Below are 24,090 nucleotides of genomic sequence, written 5' to 3'. Positions count from 1 at the left end.
TGATTCAACCCCTGGCTTTCAATTTAGATCTGGTTTGTCCCTTAAAGGATATTCATGAATTCTTAGGTCTTTCTAGATGATATAAGAACGAAGAAGACTTGAGATTACTAATTGAGCTCTCTCTATATCACTGTACTATTTATTTGATCCTCTTTAAAGTGCTGGAACTTTCCTTATTGTTTTGAGGCCACCTTGTTATAAGTGGTATATAGGATCCCAAACAGGAGACAGGAAAATACCATCTTTGGTATCCTTCTCAACAGAGTGGACATTTTTCTCAGTTTCCATGAGTTGGCCCAGGGTTTAGAGTTCAAGATACAAATACTGCATTCTGATCAATCTCCTGCACTCCTATGCCTTCCACAGTCCTCTGGGGTTGTAAGAGACAGACTTGTCATACTCTTTCCTTTTTCCAGCTTCTGCCCTTATCGCTTCTTCATCCACGATAGAACTTGTTCTTCCAGTGGATACAATTAAAAGCAAAGGAAAGGAAACTGGCTTACTGATAAAAAAAAAAGAAAAGAAAAGTATTTAAAAATATATATCTATTACAGATACTTGAACATGATTTGTACCAGTATTTTCCCATCCTGCCATCTTCTTAATGATATTACTCAAAATTACTGAAAATGTTTTTGACAAAAGGAACAGCTTGATGTTGACATAAAAATATTTAAGGTTAATTATCCGGTAGTAAATTAAAAATACTAAAATTTTTCAAAATATGTGTTGAGGAAGCTTTTCTATCCCTTCTACCTCATTTCTTATTCATTAGAGTAAATAAATAATAATGGAAGTAAACTAGATTAATGTGGGATTTGCAGTCAAACTGCCAATTATCTGGATGTGTCAGGGAGCCTACATTTGAACTTGAATTCAGGAGGTCCCAGGCTAATAGTGACCCAGGAACCTGACAGAAACACATGTAAACAACATATGAAAAGCCTATTTCAGGGAAGATGCCATAATTATAGGCTTAAAATTAATGTGTTCTCATGTGTTTATAAAAACTTCAAAACATAAAAATTAATAAAATTACAAATGGTATATATGTTATAGGTAAATAATTTCTTTTACAAATAAAAGAAGAATATTAAACCTCTTTCAAAAATCATACCAGAGACACAAGCACTTTTGGAGAATAACTTTAATACATGTTTTTTGTGGATATGTGTATATTGTGCATGTACATTTGAATGCTTTATTTTTCCCTTTAGAGAATAAATTTTTTTTTTTTTTGGTTGCTGGGGATCGAACTCAGGGCCTTGTGCTTACAAGACAAGCACTCTACCAACTGAGCTATCTCCCCAGCCCCGAGAATAAAATTTTTTTCAATTAGTTTTTCTTCTCCTGAATAGTCTAGAGACTCTGGAGCTTGTTTAGTTATTCTTGCTTTTCAGATTTCAGATGTCATGCAGAAATAAAATACTGACAAATCCTAACTGTCCACTAGCCCTGTCACTTTGGTCACTACTCCACTATCTCCACTGATCAGTTGTTCTGCAAGGTTTTGTGATTTTTGCTCTCTCTTGGGGGTGCCTCTGATGTTCTGGATTATGGTCAATGAAAATATGGCACCCTGTCCTCTGAGGTTAGCACATTTATTCCATACTCTCAGGTGCCGTCCATTTTTTTCTAAAGATAATACCATGTCAGAATGACTGAACACAAAGCACCAAGAGGGACTCAGTCTAGATTAGGTAGGCTCAGAGAGTCTTCTACATGCAGACACAAGCCACATCAGAATCAATCCTCTCCCATAAACCTTTTGTGTTGAGCCCAGGACACCAGTTCACATAATTCTTTAGACTCGTGTTGAGCTGACCTTTGTAATGTTTGCTATTCTTTTTACAGGCAAAATACAACTGGGACCATTCTAATTTATCTTAACAGAGATTCTATAGTGTGCCTCCAAAGTAAAAGGATTGAAATTTCCATTTCTTTCCTCCAAAGAGATTTTTTGCTTGTTTGATTTTGGTTTTTGGTGTTGCACCTTTTTTAAATTGCACATAACCTCCTCAGTGATTCGCAATGCATGCTATGAATACATTGGGTAGGCCCCTTTCATCAAGCATATAAGGTTCTTTTTCCAAGGTTATAGGGCCCATAAAAGATCAGTTTCTATCCTTTAGATATCTTCTTAAATGTCACCTCTTCAGGGAAATCTTTCCTAAACCCTTCCTTATCCCTAACATACCCCATAAATAGATTAAATATTCCTATTGTATACTTCCATAATTCTCTAAAATTTTTTTCCCTGAATTTATTCCACTGTAAATTTTTGGTGATATTTTCATATTGCCTCTTCTTCCTCATAAATCACTATACTCCTAGTACTGAGGTACTTGAAACAGTAAGAATATAAAAAAACAGTTGCTGAGTGAACCATGCTGTAGATTTGAGGAAGCCTGTTAAATCTTCTTCCTATATCTAGGCCAAGTGAGAAATAAGAGAAAAATAGGGCAGATGAGAGACCAAAATATCACATTTATGACTGATAAAACTCATAAAAAAGGATGTATTATATGGGTATAGATAAATGGATTTTTAAATACTGTACAATGGGAATTAGACAAATTTCCCCAGCTAATCGTCACAGCACTGGGCAGACACCTCCTTTCCCTAGCATTAGTTCCCAACCCTGCCAAACTCAGTATGTTTGTCCCCATCCTAGTTCTCTATAGGATCTTGATCCGAGATACCCTCCCTGGATTACTTTTCTAGCCCTTGAATATCCCTCCACATGGGAGGAAACAGAGTGAGGTAATCCTCTGCTGCAACAAGTAATATTTTCTATGTCAGTAAATATAATCATATGCCAAGTACTGGATGTGTATGTATGTGTGTGTTAAAGTTTTTGAAAGATATTTTATTTTAAATCTAGACCACAAGACCATTTATTTTTGTTGAACAAATTTATTTTTGAGTTAAGCAAAAGATTCATTGATTTTCAGCTTTTAGTATATAAAAGATATTCAAATCATAAGAAATAACTTTTTTGTAGATTCATTCAATAGGTAAACTGGTAGCCTCTGTAAGTGAACTGTCATGTTATTTCATTTATATTTCTTGCTCAAACTCAAATTAACTTTGCAGTCTCACAGTTTATCTGTTGTGGATCTGAACAGTTAAGTGGGACAGAAGAAAAGGTGCAGTTCCATTAAGCTCTAACATATCATTGGCTGTCAGGTAAGCCTTGTTATGCTGTCCATCCTCATTTAACTATCCCACAAGATCTCTTAATGAAGTTAAGCCCCAAGTTCACTCCAATAATTCTGTGGCAAGAGTTTGTGCATTGTAACAATTCATCACTTGTCAGGAAGGCACTTTTAGTTTATACATTTAATAAGGGCATCCTCTAGCTTGGTTAATTAGAAGTGAACAGTTTGCATATTTACTAAATGTGGAGTGTCATTGCCACCACGGCCTATTGCCTACATGAATTATTTCTCTATCTGCAATAAACAGCTGGGTAATTATTACTGCCATAATCAGATAAATTCCCTCTGTAAGGCTTTTCTTACATGGCAATTCTTTGAACTCATCCAAAGCTGAGCAAAATTTATGAACTCCAGCAGCTAGGCCACTTTTTCATACTATGGTGTCCCTGTTCACTATTTCAAGGACATGAGTAGAGCATCATAGATATTGTGTAAATTAGGAAAATAAATATGATTACCTAAAGATAAGATTTCAATAAACCTCATTTTTTAAAATATAATATTCTGATCTCAGCTAACTAAATCACAGAAGTTTGGTTTTATCTAATTTTATGTATATGATAGGCTCTTTTATAATAAGGGCCAGCCTAAGGAGTAAATAAAATGATATTTTAGTGTTCAAGAAAAGCATTAGTCTGTAATGCTAACTATATGTGTGACTTTTTCTCTGCTGATTCATTTTTATGTAATAGGATACAATCATTATAGCAATCCATTTGGCAGAATTTAGTGTCTAAATTAAAATATAGCATATAATTTTTGCTTTAAAAGTCTGCTATTTGTTCATAATTAATAATTATTGACATAATACATTTAATCACTTTAGTTTATGGAATGATATCTAACCATTGATCACAATCTTTTCATGTATTCAATTTTAACAAGAACACAATACCTTTAACAATTTGCTCTTTCAAAATTGTTGACAGCAAAACATACAAAAAGGAAAACAAGTTTAGTCTCAAGAAGAAATTAATACAAGGACAAAGTTTAACACATTGGGCATTTACATTTAACTCTTTCCACAATTAATTTTATTTAAAATTCCACGAAATTTTTAAATGGTTTACAGAAGGATGTACAAGAAAAGAATAAAAGGAAGGAGCACCACAGTAAATGAAAACACACATATAATAACTCTAATGGTGTGTGTGATTGATCAGAAAAGATGACTAGTTAAGAATGGGCCCTAACAAAATGGAGAAACATAACTGCATATGCCAAGAAACTGATTTTTCTACCACTTATCCTAAAAGAAATTTCACAAATGAATGTTCAACAGAAGATAATCAGAAATGTAATGAACAATATCTTCAATAAGTTTTATTTTTATTAAAACACAAGTCTAAATTTCAAGTCCCTGTTTTGTGGCAGAGATCTTTGGTGGGGATGTAGGTAGAGGCAGATCCCAGGGATAACCCCTTTGCAGGGGAGTAACATATGTTAGCTCATGGACTTAGCCTTTTTTTTTTTTTCCAACTTTGGGGTATGGATGAATGGGAAGTTATAGTCTCTCACTTCTCTCAGCTGATTTTTTGACAACAGATGGATGGTAAAAAACTTCCTTTTTTTTCCTTTCAATTCTGTGATAAAAATTAAAAATGCCATTTTTCATATTGCTGATTGAGAGTATAGCTCAGATGTAGGTGCTTTATTTGTTAATAATATGCACACTTTTTCAGTCTCAAAGATAAGTTAAGGTGATTATGAAATCATATGGAAGAAAAGTATCTATTGCTAAAAAGGTATATTATTTTTTGGCGAAATATTTGGCCTTCATCTCATTTGACCTCTTTAAAGCATAATGACACTCTTCTCTCATTTTCTGCTCTCTTCTCTAAGTTTTCTTATGAGTTGAAACCACTCTTTCCTGGTTTACCTTCTACTTCTTTGATAGTTTTTATCTATTTTATTTTTGTCCTTTCCTTTATCCTTAAATATGAGTATTCCCCTTTGATCACTTGCCTTTTTGTTCCACATGCTATGTACAATCTCTTCCACTTCTGTGACTTCTGCTGTCACCTGGATGATTCATAAAAACAAATCCACCCACAATTGTCATTAGTATAGCAATCTTCACAAATGCCTCATAACATTGCTACTTGGAATACTTGCAGGCATATCAAGAATTTATATTTATATATAAAATAATTATTTTTCCTAATCTCTTCATGTGATGAATTGAACCATTCTTCATTAAGGCACCTAGGTCAGAAACATGGGATTCATTCTAAAAACTTCTCCATTCTATTGATGCCTGTCAGTTCTTTTTCTACCCTTCTGTTCTCACTCTTCAATCTATCTTACTCTATTGCTATCTTAATGATGTTTTGGAAGTACAAATCTGATTACCATAATATATTAACTTTCTTTCCCTTTCAGACTTCTATAGTAAAAGATGACTTAGAATTCTTAAATGCATGTAAAATATGAACACTAGCATTATATTTGACAGTAATATTTTTAGCATAAAAAGCAAGCCCAAACACAAGATAAATATGTGAATCATATTTGAGAGTGGGGATACTGGGGATTGAACACAGGAGAACTTTACTACTGAGCTACATCCCTAGTTCCCCCAATTTTAAAATTTTTTGTTTGTTTGTTTTGAGCCAGGGTCTCACTAGGTTGCTTAGGGACTACTTTAGTAGCTGAAATTGGCCTCAAACTTGCAATCTTTCTGCCTCAGCCTCTTGAGTCGCTTGGATTACAGGCATGCACTAACCATGTCCAGCTTGAATTGTGTTCTTAAATGGTTTTAAACTTAGGTGCAGGAATCTTTGGAGAGATGTTAGCATGTATCTGAGTTATAAGCATAAAATGAGAATTCTTAGCATTGATGTATACCTACAGAAACAAATCTTGTGATAAAGAGTAAATAATGCAGTGATCACCTGCTACAAAAGCAGTAAATTGATAAATTATCTTTTAATTTTTAAAAAAGGTTACTTTTTTCATTGCCCCTTTATAATGTGCTTCATCCTTTTCTGTCTTCTTTCCTCTAATCTGTCCCTTTCCTTTCTTGGGGGTGGCACCAAATAGTATGGAGAAAGTCACTCTAGTATATTTCTATTGTTTTGTATTATTATTGTGTTATCTTTTCTTCTCCAATAATAAATGGATGAGATTTTCTTGGCATGCATATAGACATGATTTCAAAGATTAGTAATCAAACAATTGGTCAATAAATAAATAGTTTCCCAAAGTTCATTAGATATTTTCTAAAATTTCATGTAGTATACTGCTTTAAAATATGTTGACATTATCCTATGGTATATCATTACTTTATGACACTATGTATATTATCTTGGAAATGTCGCTGATCTTTGTTGAGTGGATTGCATGCAAGTGTAGTGGCAATTATTTTTGCTTTTAAATGAGATTAACACATTTTAAATGAGAGACAATGTGTGATGTTTGTATAAACAGAAAATAAATAAGATTATGCAACTGTTTTCATATGAAATGTGAACTTTAGCTACCTGAACTCTGAACTTTGTCCAAAACTTGAAATCAGTAAGTTGATATTCCTCCTCCACAGCTGAATCACTGAAGATTCACAATGGAGAGAGAATAAGATGAACCTTGATCTATCTGTATGCAGGAAAGCCCCCATGCTGTGTCTGTAAGTCACCATCTGTAAATTTGTTTCATTTCACAAAGAACAGGGACCTTGTTAATAATACTTGTTCCTTACTGACCTTAGTAGAATGTCATGAGGATAAATAAGTGTCTGTGAAGTACTTGGAGTCCTGAAAATAATATGCTTTGTAAATACATGTATGGTTATTCTGTTGTAATTAACTCAGTGTTACTCTCAAATGTTGGACCTCGTATATATTACATAAAACTTTACTTCCTTTTATAGAAACAATCCAGAATAAGAAAATAAAAGTAATTTTACACTGAAATATGTACATATTTTTAGAAAGAATATGGAACAAAAATTCTTTTTTAACTTGATTCGATAGAGTAAGAAGAAGAAAAAAATGATTTTCATGAATAATCTTTGGCAATCTTTGGAGTCTTATTATTTTTCAAAATAATGCAAAGTAGGTAAAAAGAATAACAGAGCAATTGGACATTTCCTTTCTATGATCAGAGTGAAGTCATAGTATTGTAATTGTTGTGGTTTCGATGTGAGGTATTCCCCCAAACTCATGTATGAGGCAATACAAGAAGGTTTGGAGGGGAAATAATTGGATTATGAAAGCCTTAATTCAATTAGTGAATTAATCCCTTGGTGGGGATTAACTGAGTGGTCACTGAAGGTGGGCAGGGTGTGGCTGGAGGAGGTAGGTCATGGGGGAGTTGCCTTTGGGGTATATACTCTGTATCTGGTGAGTGGAGTCTTTTGCTCTCTCTGCTCTCTGATCATCTTGCAAGCTGTTTCCCTCCACCATATTCTTCCACCATGTTGTTCTGCTCACCTTGAGCCCCAAGGAATGGAGCAGGCTGTCTCTGGACTGAAACCTCTGAAACTGTGAACCCCCAAATAAACATTTCCTCCTCTAAGATTGTTCTTCTCAGGTCTTTTAGTCACAGCAGTGAAAAAGCTGACTAAAATAGTAATTCTATAACATTGACCATTATGATCTTTTTAACATTTTATTCTCAAAATGTCTAGTAATACAGTACAGATTTGCTAGCATTTCTCACTTGCCCATGACCTGGAAACCTTTCTCCTATAATAAAGTGCATTTTTGCCCTTTACAGATGGTGGTCAAAGTCTATCAAAGATAGCACACGTTTCTTGTGCATGATCTCACCTCATGCCAATATCATATCTTTCTATTCCTGCTCTCTCTGTTCAGTAAAAGACTTTTTATTTTCTGTTCCCAACCCCAATGCCACCAACTCCATGAAGTAGTTTTGCTCCATTTAATCAGAATAGAGCTCCTGGAACTTAAGCACTGAATATTTTTCTTAAAGAGACTTATTCTTCCAGCTGTCTAGTTTGTTGTCATCAATGTCTTTTTGTAAACTCCTTGAAAGAAGGGACAGATTTTACACATATTTAGTTCTTTTAATATCTTAGCACATACTTGTGACTGCCTGACAATGAACAAATGACTGTTCTTTTAATGACATTAACTCTTTTTAAATTTGTGCATTATTGTACATAATTGTAGGGTTCATTCTGGTATGTACTTAAATTCATGTAACATAATTTGCTCCATTTTAGTCCTCAGTAGTTTTCCCTTCACCTGCTCTTTCCTACCTTGTTCTCCTTCTTCTGTTCTATTAGTCTTTCTTCTATTAACTCTATTTAATTAGTGCATGATAATTATACATAGAACTGGAGTTCATTGTGATATATTCATATTTGGTGTTTTAGTCAGTTTTTTCACTGCTTTGACTAAAAGACCTTATAAGAACAATCTCAGAAGAGAAAAAGTTTATTTGGGGATCATATTTGCAGAAGTCTCCATCCATTCACAGCTGACTCCATTCCTTGGGGCTCAAGGTGAGGCAGAACAACATGGCAGAATAATATGGTGGAAGGAAGCAGCTTACCTGATGATCAGAAAGCAGAGAGAGAGAGAGAGAGACTCCACTTGCAAGATACAAAGTGTATACCCCCAATGACATGCTTTCAAAATCCTTCTCCAAACTTTCTTGCATTATCTCACACATGAGCTTTTGGGGGACATATCACATCCAAACCCTAACACTTTGTCATAACAAATTTGGTCTATTTTATTCCACTTTCCCTCCCAATTCCCATCCCTCCTTCTTATACCTCAGTTCTCTTCCTCTACTTGTCACTGTTCTTCCTTTTGTTTGAGATTCCTTCCCGCACCCACTTTTTATAAAAAAAATTCCTTGTTTCTCTCTTCCACATAAGAGTGAAAATGTTCAACCCTTAACTTTCTGAGTCTAGCTTATTTCACTCAGCATGATATTCCCCAGTTTCAACTATTTACCAGCAAGTGCCATAATTTCATTTTTCTTTGGTTGAATAAAACTCCATTGTGTACATATACCATATTTTCTTTAATTATCTATGAAAGGACACTAGGCTGGTTCCATAACTTGGCTTTTGTAAGTTTTGCTGCAGTAAACATTGATATGCATGTATCACTATAGCATCCTGATTTTTTGCTCTTTTGCATCATAAGTACCAAGGAGTGGGATAGCTGGGTCATAAAATGGTTACATTTCTAGTCTTTTGAAGAATCTCCATACTGCTTTCCAAAGTACTTGTACTAATTTGCAACCCCACCAACAACGTATAAGTTTATCTTACCCCCCACATCCTTGTCAGCATTGTTATTTGTATTCCTGATGACTGCCATTCTACCTGGGGGGAGATGAAATAATGTAGTTTTGACTTGCATTTCCCTGATTGCTAAGGATATTGAACATTTTCTCATATATTTCTTGCCCATTTTCATTTCTTCTTTTGAGAAATGTCTGTTTAGTTTCTTTGCCCATTTATTTATTGGGTTATTTGTGCTTTTTGTTGTTCAGTTTTTTGAGTTCTGTATATATTCTGGGTATTAGTCTCCTGTGGAAAGAGTAGCTGGCAAAGATTTTCTCCTCTGGCTCTCTCTTCATGCTCTTAATTGTTTCCTTTACTTTGCAGAAGCTTTTAAATTTGAATCTATCTTGATTATTGATTCTTATTTTTATTTCTTGAACTTTATGAGTCTTATTAAAGAAGTTGGTCCCTGAGCCAATATGTTGATGTGTTGACCTATATTTTCTTCTAGCAGTTGCAATGTTTCTGATCTAATTTCTAGGTCTTCGATCCACTTCAATTTTATTTTTGCACACGGTAAGAGAGATCTATTTTCATTTTTCTTTATAGGATATCTAGTTTTCCCTGCACTATTGTTAAAAATGCTGTTTTTTTTTTTCTCCAGTATATGTTTTTGGCACCTTTGTCAAGGAACAGATGACTGTATTTATATGGATTTTTCTCTGTGCCTTCTATTCTATTCCATTGGTCTTCATATCTGTTAAGCCAATTCAATGCTGTTTTTCTTATTGTAGCTCTGTAGTATAATTTAAGATCAGCTATTGAGATGCCACCAGCATCAATCTTATTGTTCAGTATTGCTTTGGCTATTCTGGGTCTTTCATTCTTCCATACAAATTTTAAGATTTTTTTTAGTTCTGTGAAGATGTTATTGATATTTTGATGGGCATTGCATTGAATCTGTATTTTGCTTTTGGTAAAATAGCCATTTTGCCAATACTTGCTCTGCCTATCCAAAAGCATGGCAGATCTTTCCATCTTCTAAGAACTTTCTTCAGTGTTCTATAATCTTCACTGTAGAGTTCTTTTCACTCCCTGGTTAGATTTCTTCCTAAGAAAATTCCAAAGCCAACATCACACTGAACAGAGAAAAACTGAAAGCATTTCCTCTAAAATCAGAAGAAGACAAGGATGCCTACTCTCAGCACTCTTCTTCAATATAGTTCTTGAAACTTTATCCAGAACAATCAGACAAGAGAAAGAAATTAAAGGGATATAAATAGGAAAAAAAAAGTCCTCAAATTATCTGTTTGCAACTGACATGATTGTACACTTGCAAGACTCAAAATACTCCACCAGAAGACTTCTAGAATTAACAATAAAATTTGCAAAGTAGGATACAAGATCAACATTTAGAAATCAATAGTTTTCCTATACTCCAATACTGAATCTATTGAGAAAGAAATCAAGAAAGCAATTCCATTCACAATAGCCTAAAAAAATACTTAGGAATATATTATGACATTAATTTTTATAGTAACATAGACATTTTGAAGAGAAATTCATCTGTACTATTATAAATAGGTCTTTCAAGTTTAACTAAAAAGTTTTTGTTTGATTTTTTTAAGGAGAGGACTTTCTAAATGGTAAGGTTTTCAAATAATCTATTAGAAGGTTTGATCACTCTCCAAATATATTTGGATGTCAAACACCCAATCAAAGCATATAATTAGCTTTGGTATAGTTAGTATTTTAACTTGAATTTTATTTTAATTTATTCAATTAAATTTAATTGAATTTATTTAAAAATATTTCTTAGTTGTTGATGGACCTTTATTTTATTATTTACATGTGGTGCTGAGAATCAAACCCAGTGCTTCTCATATGCCAAGCAAGTACTCTACCACTGAGTTACAATGCCAGCCCCATTAATTGTATTTTAGATTTATCTTTAAAATAAATTGTATTTTAGATTTATCTTTCTCTTTTATTTTTGAGTTATTTGTTTAAAGTAATATGGTTGTTTTTTGCACATTTGTTAGAGATAAAATATAAATAAATTCAATAAATTAACTGAAATACTTTTAAGTCATAATACAACACAGCAAAAACTCATGCAATTTGACTATTTTTACTTTGAAGATCTTATAACAATGCACATACTGACTTTACTGGCTATCAAAATGGAGTAAGGACACCATAGAGTAGTTCAAATCAATTTCCTTAGAATTGCAGATGATGGCATTTTTGCTTTCATTTGAGAAATCTATGTATTGCAAATAGTTTCCTCTAAAATTTTGGGCATTTTTGCTTTTAAAGCATCATCCATGTAATTCTTTAATTCTGTCAAGTTATGATTTCTATGAAATTATTGTGCTATACATATTCTGTCTTCTTGTAATACTTCATAATGCTTCAATTAATAATATAGTGAAGCCTGTAGTAGGATTATTAACTGAAACATGATTGCATTTCTTCATAATGTTGCACTAGTGAAAAGAATGGAATCATCTTAATCCTTCAACAATGGATAGTTTTCATTGTTGTAGATTAGTGCTTCTTAAACTTTAGCAGTAGGAGATTGCCTCAGAGTTCTACTCCCAAAATTTCCGATTTAGTTGTTCTGGTGTTGTCAAAGAATATGAATTTCTAGTGGTTTCCAGGTAATGCTGCAGTTTGAGAACCACTCTCCTAGGCGAAGAGCCAAAATTCTGGTTTTATTCCATTTTCCACTAGAGGTTTCTCTCAATAAGGCATCTTCTCTTTATAATTAAGTCATCGAAAGTGGTAAAGTACACTAGTTAATTGAGAAATAGTTAAAAAGTATGTTAGCAATAATTTTTATACAAATGCTAATACCCACAATATCTAATACCAGATATTAGACCAAGTGCTTTGTGAGGGACTTTCAGGAATTCTTAGTTCTGACTGCAAAAACAGAATGCCAGAGAATGGATGACTTAAACAATAGAAATTTCTTGCATTTTTATAGAGTGGGAAGTCCAAGATCAAGGAGTCAGCAGATCTATGTCTGATAAAGGTAGTCTTGCTTCTTTGCAGATGACTTCTCATTATACCTTCAGAGGGCAGAGAAAGAGAAAGCTACTCTTGTGTCTGTTCTTGTGATGGCACGAATGTCTTTCTGTGAAGGTTCCATGGGCATGACTTAATTACCTCCTAAAGGCCTGACTCCAGATCCCATCATTTGTGAACTGAGGCTTCAATATATGAATTTTGGATGACACAACATTTAGTCAACAGCAGGATTGTAGCATTTAGTAGAGGGGAGTACAGAAAGTGTGTGTCTGTGTGTAAGTATGACCTATTAAAATATAATACATATTTATAATTATGAATTTGGATATTTTTATCTCAAAAATGATTTGTGGAAATAATTTTGAGTAGAATGTTCTTTTTCCTTAAAAATAGTTTATGGAAATATGTTATTTTTCCTTTTACTCAAATATTTAAAAAGTCATTATGACAAGAGAAAGAGAATATACAAGACAAGAAAACATGAATTGTTGCATGATAGGAAATAATGTTAGCTTTTCCTTTTGGTTGAGGATTGCCCTTTTCTTTGCAATCAGTTCTCTGTAGTTTCTATGATCAGTCATTTATGTACATAAACTTAAATACTTATATGAAGACAATAAATTCTTTAAAACAACTTATACCCAACACAATGGTCCCACTGTCCAGGACTAACTGTATAAATTCTATCTTCTTATTCAAATAGACATGGACAATGTAGACATAGTCTTTATAGTGTTTGCATTCTACTGGAGAATACAATAAATATATCTATAATGTGTTGTTATAAATTTTATTAAATTCTGTAAAGGAAAAACAAAATTATGGTTTATAAGAGAGAATTGTGGGATGAGAATTCAGATTTCTGAAAGGAAGATCAAGACAGAAAATGCAATATAAGGAAAAGCCCTGATATAGAAATAAATTGTGTGCTAGGAAATGACTGAGATGGAAGTGTAGGAATCCCGGGAGAGAGTAGCATGAAACGATAGAGAGATGGGTAGGGGCTGGTCCTTAAAGGTCTTGTAGGTTTTTATTGTACATTATTTGCATTATGCCAAATGGCATTTGAGCATCTTTTCAGTTTTAATCTTTTATAAGTTAGTATATATAAATTAACATTCTTTACTTGCTCAAAAAATAGCTATTAAGTTATAATATTATGATTTGATGATGAAAGAGTTGTAGTAATTAATTTAATTTATTCCAAAACACCATAGTGCTCCCTTTTGTATACTTTGGAAAAATCATATAGGAATATGATATTCTCAGAAAAAAGTCCTAGTCATAAGTAAATAAAACACTGGAATAAGCAAAATATAATGTAAAAATATAATATTATGGCTAAAAGGCATGTATTTTTAAGTCAGACCTGGATAAAATTCTAACTCTGCTATGTTCTGATTGGGAGGGTTTGGGCAGAGATTTAATCTCTGTGAATCTCATTTCCTAATTTATAAATGAGATTGATAGTATCTGCCCAATAAGACTATGAAAATAGTAAATGAGGTGATGTATATATGTTAGTCAAGAACGTCTTTCAAGCAAAACATAAATCAAAGATTAAAGTGCTTATCCTATTTTGGGTGGTTTAAGACCAAAGCAACAAGGAGAGGAAAAAGAGGTTATGAAGTGTCATAAATGGAAACAGACTCTGAGATAGTACTTTGGTGCATGAGGTTTATTGAGGAGCATTTTGGGGAATGTCACTTCTTGAGAGAAGGGATAATAAGGAGTAGAGGATGTTGAACTTCATCAATGGTCCCAGTCAATATTGGGAAGCTCTGAGATTTGGATGACCCTTAAGAGTGGTCTTAATTTGAGACAAATGTTTTGGGCCTGTGTATACTCTTTCAATCGCTAGTCATCAGGAGCAGGCTCTGGGAAGAGAGTAACAAAACTGGCATTTGGGAAACCGGAGGATTGGGTGCTGTGGTCCTGTAGCAAGCCATGTGATGTGGTGAGCTGCCACCCTGACCACTGCTTCACATAGATCCTATAGTGAGGCGACATGGCCTAATAGATATGCTTGTTATCTTTAGCCACACATGTTTTCTCCAGGATTGCAAGGTGAAACCACTCCTCACAGTAGTATGTGGTGGACAAAATAAAGGGAAATTTATTTGTGTGGATCTTCTTCTATCTCCCCTTTCCCCACTGGTCAAGGTTTGTCTCCTGCCCCCAGTCTTTTAGGAAACCAGATCCCGTACTAAGCTCTGTAGAATTTCATTCACAAAGTGCACACTCATAAGGAGGAAGAAAGGAGGAGACCATCAAGGAAGTTAGAGAAGACATAAGATTTATGGTAGATACAGCAAGTAGCCTAGTACCTAGCTCATAGTAAATGTTCAAGCAATAGCTAACATTTATATAGCATCTTACCAGGTGACAGTCACTACTCTGAGTAATTTACATTTATTTGCTGATTTGATCCTCACAATAGCTTGATGAGGAAGATATTAATACCAACATATTTGCATTTTGCAGGTGAGGTTACTGAAGTCAGAGGTTTAACAGTTAGTAAGTAGCACACCAGAGCTTTTATAATCAGGAGTCACTTCACAGTTTATGCTGTTGTTAACCACTCCACTATATTGCCTCCCAGTGGCTGTTATTTTTATTGTTGCTATCATTATTAGAATATGCAAATATTTCATCACTATGAATATCATCAAAAATATATTCAAATATGTGAAGGTTTTTACAAAAGTTATAATATTTGCTATCTTTATTTTAAAACTAATTCGCAAGAGTTGTGCCACTGTAGCTCAGTGATAGAATGTGTTAGCTTAGCATGTATAAGGCCCTGGTTTCAATTCCCAGTACCAAAAATAACATAAATTTATAACATGAATTGCTTTATAGATATGAAAATGATGCAGAAAGTTTTGGGACTTTTCTGGGTTTTATAATATAGTAAAAAATAAAATCATATGATAAACGAAAATATGCATGGCTAATTCAATAAAAATATCTACTGCATAAGATTTCTTATATCAGGGTGATGGTTAAAGTGTGATTTACAGTTAGAAAATTCTCAAATCTAAGGATTCTAATTTCATATCTGCCATTAACTGATTTGTTATGGGGTAGGTCATTTTGTCTCTTATATGTTTCCATATTATCAAATAGTACAGCTATTATATATACATTTATATCACAAAATACATATGGTGTGTGTGCTTGTGTTTGTATCACAGATATTTTAAGGCTGGAAGTGAAAAAAAAGTAATGAAAAAATATATTGAAAACAACCTACTAAGTACTCCATTAAAAAAAATCTCCAGATTCACAGGATCATATGTTTTATTATATCCTATATAATGAGCTTTATCTTCATCCCAACAAAAATGTGTTTTAAGGATAAGTAATTTCTTTTGCTATGTCTATTTTGTCATTTAACAAAGAATATTTGGTCTTAATGTAATTATATTGTTCAATATATTCACATACTCTCAGGTATTACCACAAACTAATTAGAAATTTAGGAATTTATTTTTTCCAATAATTGTTTGAATTCATTAAATTAGCTACTTCTGTATGTTTAGATTCACCAGATTAGTTTTTTTTTTACTGCTCTGGATTCTTGGATTTATTTTTAAGGCATCCCAGTTCTTCTGGGTTTCCTGGGGTTTTTGTTATATACTGAAAATTGATTTATTTTTCATATTGCTCAGTTTTAGTTCTCCCAGTCATGCACCCCTACCCTAAACACACACTTTGTATTTCACATTTCCCTATTCTGAAGATAGATTGTTTTCACTACTTCAAATAACCTACACTTTTGATTTTATATATAAGTTCTATGTAACTTATTTGTACTTCAACCATCTATGTATTTTAAATTTTATTTTGTATGTAGCATATCTTCATGTTTATTAATTTATTTGTTGAAAAGAAGCTTCTTTCTAGATGTACTTTCTATTTTTATGATTGCTAAGAAAATTATCTTTGGAGTAATAGTATCTTTATGGTGGCAGTTTATTTGTTACTCTAAATTATCTTAAAGGCTTCTAAGAGGAATTATAGAAAAATATTTATTTTTACATAATATCAAAAGTAAAGAGTGAAATTAATAATGTATTCACTTTTTAGCGTAACATATGATTGTTATTTTTCCTGGTTAAAAATTCTCATTTATTCATATGTAACTGCCTTGAAATTTGTACCTTAAGGACAAAGAAAGGTCACCAATCCCTCTAACTCCTGGTTCTTTGTCAAAAATGGACACAGTTAATGAGGTTTGTTTGGTACAGAACAAATTCTCAGACACAGATAGAGATCCTTTCAATGGAAACAAATTTGTTTGGCTTTACCAGGTTACTTAGCGATTAATAATAGCCTTGAGATGCAGGTCAGAAAGGTCATTGTACCAGCTTGCCAACACAATCTAAATGTACAGCTAGTCCAGCTCTGTGGGTGCAGAAGCCCCCAAAATACTATGCATAAAGTAAAACAGGTTATTTTCTGACTCCTTTTTTCATATTAATAAGCAATTTTCAAGAGAAGGGTGGCAAAATGGGGGCCATGCCACTCCAAGTAATTCATTTATTTTGCAATTTAATCTTATGTTGAAAAAAATTGCTCTGCTGCAATAGCATAGCATGGTGATTTTTAAACGTCAGAGTGTTTCATAAGTAACCTTGTATGAAGTATTGTATTAGTATCCTTTAACAGAAAATTGCAACAAAATATTCCTAGAAATTGAAGGAGAATCCTTTTATTTTTGGAGAGTTTCTTTATACTTTTCCCTGATATATTAGGAATATACTCAGATGATTTACTTAAAATATTACTGTTAGAACCAGAAACTCAGTTATATATATCTTATTTTCTCAAAAAGAATAAGGTACAATTTATAAATATTATTTTGACATGAATAGTTAAGTGTCCTATGAGAACAGGATATTTATTTTTCCATACTTGATGATATCATCCTTTTAGCAGATTTTTTCATATAGCAAATTTAAAAGCTTATTTTTTGTTTAAATTTCTTAGCTACACATAAATGATGACAATTCTCAACATTTTATTTGAATTTTTCATAGTTTAGAAAGATTTAAACTTACTAATCTTTTATTCTAATTATCAATATAATTAAATAAAATGTCAGTCTTTTACATGCACAATAGATGTAATCTTGTATTATTTGAACTGTTAACTGAAGTAAACTTACAGCAAATTAAACATATAAAGAAAACCTGTCACACTTTTTAAATTGACTCCCTAGTTAATGTATAAAATGAATAATTAGAGATTTCTAAGTACAAAACCAAAATTTAAAGTACATCAGTAGCTCAGATTCTTTCTTGGGATATTTCAGTATTTCCTTGGCTATTTAATTAATTATAACGTATAGGAATTTGAATTTTAAGACTTAATTACTGAAAAATCTCTTTAGTGCTTTCTAAAGATTGCAGGCACAGAATATGCAGGTCAGATACACTGGTGATTTTGATGGATGTGGATAATGGTTGCCCCTCAAAAAAACTTGATTATCATCTGTGAAAGAATTAAAATATTAACAGATAGTATCATAAATAACTGCAGACACTTTTGATGCAGGGAGGCACTGGAGGAGTTTGCAGAGATGAAAGAAAGAGAAGAGAAGAAGGCTAACCTCGAAAAGGAAGAGAAGCAAAGAGATTACCAAGCCAGAAAGATGCATTACCTCCTCAGCACAAAGCAGGTTGGTCTACCTGTCCCTGACAGCTCCCGTAAGCCACTTGGGCCCCTAGCCTGACAGAGATAAACTAGCAGGCTGAATGGGACATGACTTGTTGAAAAGATATCACAAAGACACTACTTCGAGTTCAATTTTGTGCTTCTGTGTAGGTGTGCGCAGGCACCATGACTCGTCTGTGACAGCCGCTTCATAGAGGCAGGCACTGCAGCGAAGCTGGCAGAAAAGTCCAAGTCAGCAGTGTGATCTGCCACAGTGATAACACAACACGAAGGGCATAACCTCACGTTCAAAACTCATTCCAAGCGGCTTATTGTTGTGTTGTGAATTGATCAAGAACTAACAAGTTATTAAGCAGAGGTGGCTTTTATGTTTTCTCTTCTAATTGAACAAATGTTGAGATTGAAACTATTCCCCCCCCCTTTCTAAATTTTGATGGAAGTTTTCAGGTGATGCTTTTAACAAAATTGTTTCAGCAATTACATCTTCATATAGAAATTTAAATGTGGGATCTGAAATACCAAGAAATGTATTCTCCTATACTGGCTAAAGTGTCAGTACCTCAAATTTTGTCATGGTTGCTAAGAAAGAATACATTACACATAGAATATTCTGTATGTTTTGTTAACCTGAGTTCTAATCAGGAAACTAGCAGTTTCTGAATTTTTATTTTTTCTTATAAGCCTTTGACCCCAGTGTCTTACTTCTAGCCAGAGTCATATATTCAGATATCTTCAGGGGTGGGCAAGTCAAGTCCCAGCGGTGGAAGGTGAGACCAGGACTGAATGCCATCATTAGAAGTATCCAAATGCAAAAAAGTAAATGCTGGCTCTGTGCATTTGTAACCTGTTTCTCCAGTATCTCCAGCCCTACGTGGTAGTCTAGATGCTAATAATGATGCCTGTATTTACTTAGATTTGTGTAGCTGAGTTATCTTCATTTAACAGCTAAGATAATGACCTCAGAGTTATTATGTGACTGATTTACAGACATGAAGCTTGTAGTAATAGAATCTTGAACTCAAACCAAGGTATTTTGACTCAAATTGGGCAAAAAGTTAAAGATAATTTTAAAATTAAAAGGTGAATATTTTCATTTTTTATTATAAAATCTCTAACAATGTAAAAATTTTAGTTGTGTGATTGGGAGGCTCTACTTTTTATATAGAAATCTAAATCATAAATTCATTTTAACAAAATGTTTTTACTATTAGCTATTACTATCAACTATTAATAATTTCAATTTTGATTAAATTAAAGTTATTAATACTATTGATTCTTTAAATCTGATAATAATGTATTCCCTAGGATATGGTTGCTAATTTTGGAAACCCCAAGCTCTTGCATACTTTGAATATTTCTTAATCTGAATTCTAATTGTTTATTCTGATGATGGATAGTGAAGAAAGTGATAGAGAAATAAAAAATGGTGAAATCAGATTTAATTGAAATATTTATTCATTCTGTATAATGCAAGGTTTTTGAAATATTGAGTGTATAGTTGAATGATTTCAAAAATCCATAAGGGGCTGAAGGTATAGTTCAGTGGTAGAATGCTTGCCTAGCATGCATGAGGCTTTGGGTTTGATCCCCAGCACCACTAAATAAATAAATAAATAAATAAATAAATAAACTGAAAGAAATTTAGAAAGTCCATAAGGATTAAATTGTTTTACTAATAAAAATAATAGCAAATATCTATGGGGTGCTTACCATGTGCCATAATAGAGAATTTACATGCATTATTTCCTTAATAAGTTTGATTTCAGTTTTAAAATTGAGTGTCTGGTTTCACAAATATTTTTACAAATATTACCAAGAAACTTGACTCATGGACCTTAATGAATTTTCAAATAACATTGTTGTTGTGTTTTAGGCATGTGTGCATTGACAAACACAAGTTGTCTATGCTACATTCAGTTTTTGTCCTTGCTTACACGGTATGCAGAGAACAGGTAATATCAGTGTATGGAAACTGTAGTTCAGTGATCCCTTGTTTCCAGGTTTCACTGTCATCTAATAAAATGATTCTTTTGAGGCAGTACTGTACAATGGAAAGACCAGGGACATTAAAACCAGACAGCTGAATCGGCCTCCCAGCTTTCCCACCTCAAGCGAGATATTAGATTACCTTGAGTTTTCTGAGCCTCTGTTTTTGCTCTACACATGTGGGATAATGAAACCCACCTTGAAAGAATATAATAAGGATTAAATGTAATATATTTAGAAGAGTGCCAGGCTCTTGGAGGGCATTCAGTAAATGATCACAATCATATTACTGGAATTTAGCCTGTCAAGGATAAGCTAAGGTTCAATTCTTTCATTTTCTTCTATTTGTTGTACCAATTGGAAGCATTCATTATTTTTTATTTCCTTACTTTTCTTCCTTTTAGTTATTAATGAAAATTAGTTAGAGATCTTAATACTAGCATCTTTGTATTGGTACCTTCCCCAGTCTCATTTTAACAGGACATTATTGGGGAAATTATGTCCTCAAATCACCTCCCTAGGAGAGTAATATTGTAAAAATATCAGAGATTTTAGTTTAACTCTGGCAGGCTGGTATATTTCACAATGGTGAGATTAATGTTTGAAAACAGGAGCTAGAGTGATGGAAAGACAACCAGTTGAACCTAAGGAGATGCTTTTGTTCCCAAGGCTTTGATATTTTTTTATTTATTTATTTAATTTTAGAAAACTCGATAGACTTTATTTAGTTAAATAAGAAGGAAAGGCACATTCAGTGTAATAGCTTTCCACTTTGACCTGATATGAGAGGAAGCAAGGTAATTTTTTATTATGTATTTTTTGTTCTTTTTACTTATACCTGACAGTAGAGTCTATTTTGATATATTTATACAAATATGGAGAATACCTTGATTTTTACTTTTTGGATTTTATTTTTTGGTGATAAAATAAAATAGCAGTATTCTCATCTGTTCATTTTTCAGGGGATTAGTTGTATTGATCGAATGTTACTGGCAAAGTCAAATGTTTTATTCCTTATATCTCACCAGATTTGCTTTCCTTAGCTTTCAAATCAGTATTTTTCATCATGTTAGAAAAGAGGTTGAATTTTAAAACTTGTTCAATTCAAAATCATATAATATCTCCATCTAAACAAATGTATGCAACACTAACCTTTAATACAGTAGATATGAATTTCAACTTAATTAGCTAATTACTCCAAAGAACGTATTTTTGAATAGCTACCATGTGTTGACACTGTGCTAGGTCTTTAGTATATATACATTTATACATACTATTGTTAGACACAGGGAGTTTTCAGCCTAATTTCACTGTAATGTCAAACAACTTTTTTAAATAGAAGGAAATTGCTAATTTTCCATTTCAGCTTATATAAGCAGTCTCACTGAAATTAACCACCATTTATATTAATGATTTTGCTGATGCAACTGACTATTTTGTTCTGTTTTAATCAAAAACTTTAAATACTTTGACTAAAATAAGGAAGACTCGAGAATGAAAGAAATACCGCACTTATATGTAATTTTTGTTATTCATTTTTCTCAGAATAACTTGTCAATTAAATAGGAATTTAACTATGGATTTGAAAATATTTCTTACTTGTTTAGATTGACTTCATTTCTTGTTTCATGAGTTTTGATTTCAAATTATATTATGTACACTTAAGTACAAAATAAAAGCAAATGGTATTTAAAAACCTTGTGTTTGACTTTTAATTTGTACAGATATTCGAAAATGTATCAAATAATGTTCAAGTATGAATAATTTTTATAAGAAGTTTTTCTGTCAGGGTAGGAAAAGTTTTGTTGACCTGCTTAAATGGAATAAATCCAGCAATTTTAGCAGAGAGAAACACTGTTTTTCTTGGAAGTTTCAATAATTTTTGGAATGGTATTAACATTGTGGAATACTAATTTTTACATTAAATTTTCATAGTTCTGATATAGTTTACCTTAGATGAGTATAAATAAAACATTAATTCAGGCAAATAATATTTTTTAAAAACTGAGGAATTTTGTAAGCCAAAATTGTGTTTGTGATATAGATAACATATAGATACAGATATAGATAATAAATGAAACCTTGTGTTATTTATTGCATTAATAATTTAAAAATGATTCTACTGATATATTGATATACTCATACGTGATAGCAAAGTTTTAAAGTCAGCTTTTGGCCTATTTTGATATAAATCCAATGTACATCTTTAAATAGTTCCAAAAGCTATTATTAATTTTTACTGGTATTAATGATCTCATCTTTATTCAAGCAAATATGTTTGCGATAATAGGAATTACAGGAGTAAATAACTAATATTGCAATGAGTGAATTAATATACCCCTCAGGGTTTTATTAATTAAAAAGTTCAAGTCATATTAAAGCACCTTTTGTATATGTTTATTTCAATCAGAAAGCTGAACATGGTAACTTATTTGCATAAATAATCAATCACCATTTACTAGTAGTAATAAGGTTAATTTGTTGCTACAGCCATAATAGGATTAGTCAATTATATTTCCCAGAAAATACTATTTGTTATGCACCCCATCACCTGTAAAACAGGATTGTGTTTAGAGTCCTTATTAAATGAACACATCAAAAAAATCTTTGTCCCTGCAAAAGTTTTTTGAAAGGAAAGCTAATTTTAGTTGATTTGAATAAACTAAAATGCAAGCATTGCCTCCATTTGTAAATTTAATTTATTTTTCTGCAAAGATTGATTATTTAATAAAGTTATTTATTTTGATTCAGTAACCAGTCAAGCTAAATCTAACATATATAGGACATATTTCCTTTGAAGAAAATCTCATTTGCAGATTTGTTTTATTCCAAATCAACTGACTTTCATTTCTTTGCCCTTGTTCTTGGGTAATAAATTATGTTGTCTGCTCCACCTACTGGTAGATACATGCAAAGGCCTATTGTTGGATTTATTGAATGATAACTGCCTCAAAAATGTTGCCAGAATTTTTGAGGATTCATCAGCAAAGTTACAGAGACAAATGTAAAATTCAGAATCTAAATTATAAACACTAATGTTTTGAAATAAAGATTATCTTATAGGATTATTCACAGTAATAATTATCTGATCAGTGAAAATGTTACTCTATTTTTTCATGTTAATATGATAAAAAAGAATGAAATGCAAAATATAAAATAAAAGTATAACCATATGTATTTTGTTTTAGTTTTAGCATCTGACAGTTTCTACACATTTGAAGCAAAACTAAAATGGAAAAATTTTAATTCAATTAAAAATTTTATACATATATTCTGAAAACAACTTTCATGTCATTTATACAATAATTTTTTGGTGTTTTCTCTTTAGCATGAAAACATCATGCTTAAATTTTCATATGTGAAATATAGAAATAACTATTATCAATTTGACTTTTAAAAAAGACCATTTACTGTGGTTATATTAATAAAGCTTTATTTTGAAATATTTTACTTTTCAAGAGAAACAAAATGCTTTCAGCTACTTTTCCCCCAAAATCATATTAAGTCACCATTGCATAAAAAAGGAGTGTCTTAATTAAAAAATGAAACTTGATAAATTCATAATAAATTGGTAGCCTGTTAATATGGAAAACATGTTTACAAGAAAAATTTTACAAATAAAAACCTATTTAAATGAAGAAATATTTAATTCTTTCAAATCACTTATTACTTTCATTTCTATCTTCCTAGTATCATATGTGTGATTGTTCACTTTTATTTTGAGATGAAGTCACAGAAAAGTCACAGCTTTTTCATATACACCTGCCAGTGTTTGCATTTGCATGTGTGTGTGAGTGTCTCTAAATATCCTGTGTTTTTGTGTCTGAGGTTATTTGGAAAGACTTCTCATAAGATCTTGTCTTTAGGCAATGATACACCACAGCTATGGTATGAAGTTCAAGAGTGATGTTAAAATGTTCTTGTTAATGACTCTCTGGAACACATTTTTAGACCACTTTA

General features: G+C 32.3%; 1 protein-coding gene across 1 annotated transcript in view; it reads left to right on the top strand.

Annotated features, from left to right (window-relative positions):
• Positions 1-24,090, top strand: part of Spata17 (spermatogenesis associated 17) — a 175,602-nt gene that overhangs the window by 77,001 nt on the left and 74,511 nt on the right. The window contains exon 6 of the mRNA XM_047519967.1: positions 18,025-18,148. Within this exon, the coding sequence (XP_047375923.1) occupies positions 18,025-18,148 (124 nt within the window). The remainder of the gene's footprint in view (positions 1-18,024; positions 18,149-24,090) is intronic.

Source organism: Sciurus carolinensis, chromosome 12, assembly GCF_902686445.1.
Source record: "Sciurus carolinensis chromosome 12, mSciCar1.2, whole genome shotgun sequence".
NCBI lineage: Eukaryota > Metazoa > Chordata > Mammalia > Rodentia > Sciuridae > Sciurus > Sciurus carolinensis.
Note: the sequence above shows the minus strand (reverse complement) of the source record. Positions and strands in the feature narration are given on the sequence as shown.